The 2465-nt window shown below is 43.4% G+C and overlaps 2 protein-coding genes across 2 annotated transcripts in view; both read right to left on the reverse strand.

The window, feature by feature from the left end:
* The window catches only part of LOC104392967 (WD repeat-containing protein C2orf44 homolog), a 6576-nt gene extending 6420 nt beyond the window's left edge, over positions 1-156 (reverse strand). Inside the window, exon 1 of the mRNA XM_010002413.1 lies at positions 1-156. Within this exon, the coding sequence (XP_010000715.1) occupies positions 1-156 (156 nt within the window).
* A 1272-nt stretch (positions 157-1428) lies between these two features.
* LOC104392969 (DNA-directed RNA polymerase II subunit RPB1-like) overlaps positions 1429-2465 on the reverse strand; it is a 3272-nt gene continuing 2235 nt past the window's right edge. Inside the window, exon 2 of the mRNA XM_010002414.1 lies at positions 1429-1518. Within this exon, the coding sequence (XP_010000716.1) occupies positions 1429-1518 (90 nt within the window). The remainder of the gene's footprint in view (positions 1519-2465) is intronic.

The raw sequence follows: 2465 nt of genomic DNA on the forward strand, positions 1-2465 counted from the left end.
GCTCGAGTCGCCGAACTTGGGCTCCCCGTGGTGGAGGTGTAGAGAGGTCAGGATCACCTGCTTCCCATCAGTCCAGGCAATCCCATGCACCGGGTGAATGGCTTGGTGCAACGCGTTGAGGCCAGTTCTCAGAAGCTTCGCCTTCCCCAGCTCCATGGCTGTTAATGTGACACACCTAAGTCAACGAGAACAAAGAGAAGAAAGTTATTGCAGAGCACGAGAGAACAAGACCTGTACAAGTCACTTGGCTTATGACCTTGCCAATGCTGGCCTCTTCCTTCCAGTAAATATACACGTCATGTTCCTCTAGGCTTGATCCCCAGCCCCAGACTTCTTATGGTTTATGATGTCTCCACAGCAAAATGCAATTCTAGGAGTAAGAAACTTTGCTATTTACAAAGGCTTCATCTGCTGCATTTTCATCACAAGACCAGTCCTCTCAATCTAACAGACAGGTTGCTGCTTCTCAGAATACTTTCAAATGGCTTCAGCACTTGACATTTTCAGCACCTAGCTCTCTCCCTCAGCTCTGCAGACCATTAGTGATCAGATAAAGCCATCCCTTACAAGTATAACCAGGCATTAAAGTATTATCTGTAAATCTGATCCTGTATTAAGTGGGTGAGAACAAGCCATTTGCATGGTTATTCCAGACAGCTCTCTAAAAAAACTAATGCAAGTTGAAAGAAAGGTGGGGCCAAAGCATTTTTTTCCTGAGGCAATGAATGAGAAAATAATTTAAAAGGACTTAGAGGGGGGACAGACCCACCCACCTCAGGCACAAGCCATGCTATGCTAACATATGAATGACTCTCTACCTCCAACATCCTTTAATGCAGTAATTATTATTTTTTTTCCTTTTCCTCAGTGATTTACCACCTTTTAGTCAAAGCTCACAGACCACTCTGTAGCTTACTGCTGTTTGCTGGGTAGAAGGGATGGATGAAAGCATTAGGCAGCTGACTATGCCTGCAGAGCAGTTATTTCACATACCTGAATACCTGCACAACAATAGATCTAATTTTTAATTTATTTATATATATATATCTGCAGTAACCTTGGGGACATTTTTATCATTTGGATGTTGCTTTGGGAGTACTTCTTTTCACAGTATCCTGCAAAGTAGAAATCACTGTCTTATAGGTGGGAAATAAAACCACAGAAAACCTTCATTCCACTATTTCTGAAAAAAAAAAACTGGCTACAGGTTTTACCCAATGTCTCAAAAGAAGCCTTTTCAGTTCCTTCTACACAGCATAACAGTTTCAGGAAGGAGAATGGGAAGCTGACATCACTCTCCATAATCTGTAACCAGGTGTTTGGGACACCCAAAAGCCATGTAGAAGGTACTAACACTTGGGAATGGTTCAGAATTTCAGATACATTTCTACTCTCTGAGCTGTAAGCAAACCCTTCTCTGTGCACAGTTCAAAGGAACGGATGGTTTCCCAGTTTAAGAATCCTGTTCCACAGGATTTGGCTCAGCTGCAAAGCCATAGCACAGAATGTGTTGGAGCTCTAGTAGGAAACATGGGAAAGAAGAAGAAAGTGTTTAAGAAAGTCAAACTATCCAACTGGAAAGGCCTGGCACTACTTGGCATTTTAATTAATTATTTGTGGATGATCCCAAACTTGGAGAAATGGGACTGGAAATGCAGATTTCAGAGGTATGCCATGGTGATCAGGATAACTTCTCCAATTAACAAGTGCAAAACAAGATTCTTAGTAAAGCAAAAAAACCCACCAAACCATGGATACCTCTTCAGGAATAATTCCCTGGGTAGCAGTATAGCAAAAAAGGATCTGGCTTACAGGGGATCACAAACTCAGTATTAATCAATGTGAGAATTTTGCCAAATAAGACAGTATCATTCTGGAATGTGTTTTAAGAAGAATGTGCTACACAATGGAGACAATTACCCCACTTGCTTGGAGCTCACAGGAGTCCTGTGCTTAGTTCAGAGTCTAACAGTCCAAGGATGATGCTTAACAGTTCTCAGGGGCCAGAGAAACATGCAAAATGGGTTCCCTCAGTTTGCAGAAGATGATGAGTGGGAACTTGCAAACACCCACCATCCTGCTGACAGAAGAACACTGATCCATTGTTCTTCAGGTGTACTCTGGAGAGTGCAAGGTAATAACCAGCTTAGCTTCAACAAAGGAGATTTAGGTCAGCTTTAAGGAAAAATTCTACCTATAAATGATAGCTAAGCACTGAAGGAGTTTACCTTGAAGAGGGGGAAAAGGCACTCCATCAATTTCATAGTCATCAACTTCAATTCTGCCAATTAAGCTGTAGCAGATTGGATCCTGCCTCATGCTATGAGAGCACTTGAGAGACTTCCCAACCAGCTTCTCCACATCTACCTGCCCCTCAGCTCCAGCACAACCCACCCCTGCACCTCCCCAGGCCACGGGCACTGGCAGGAGAAGAGAAGGTTCACCGGCACCCCCAGCCCCGCCCC

This window comes from Chaetura pelagica, unplaced genomic scaffold, assembly GCF_000747805.2.
Source record: "Chaetura pelagica isolate M959 unplaced genomic scaffold, ChaPel_1.0 scaffold46, whole genome shotgun sequence".
Taxonomy (NCBI): Eukaryota; Metazoa; Chordata; class Aves; order Apodiformes; family Apodidae; genus Chaetura; species Chaetura pelagica.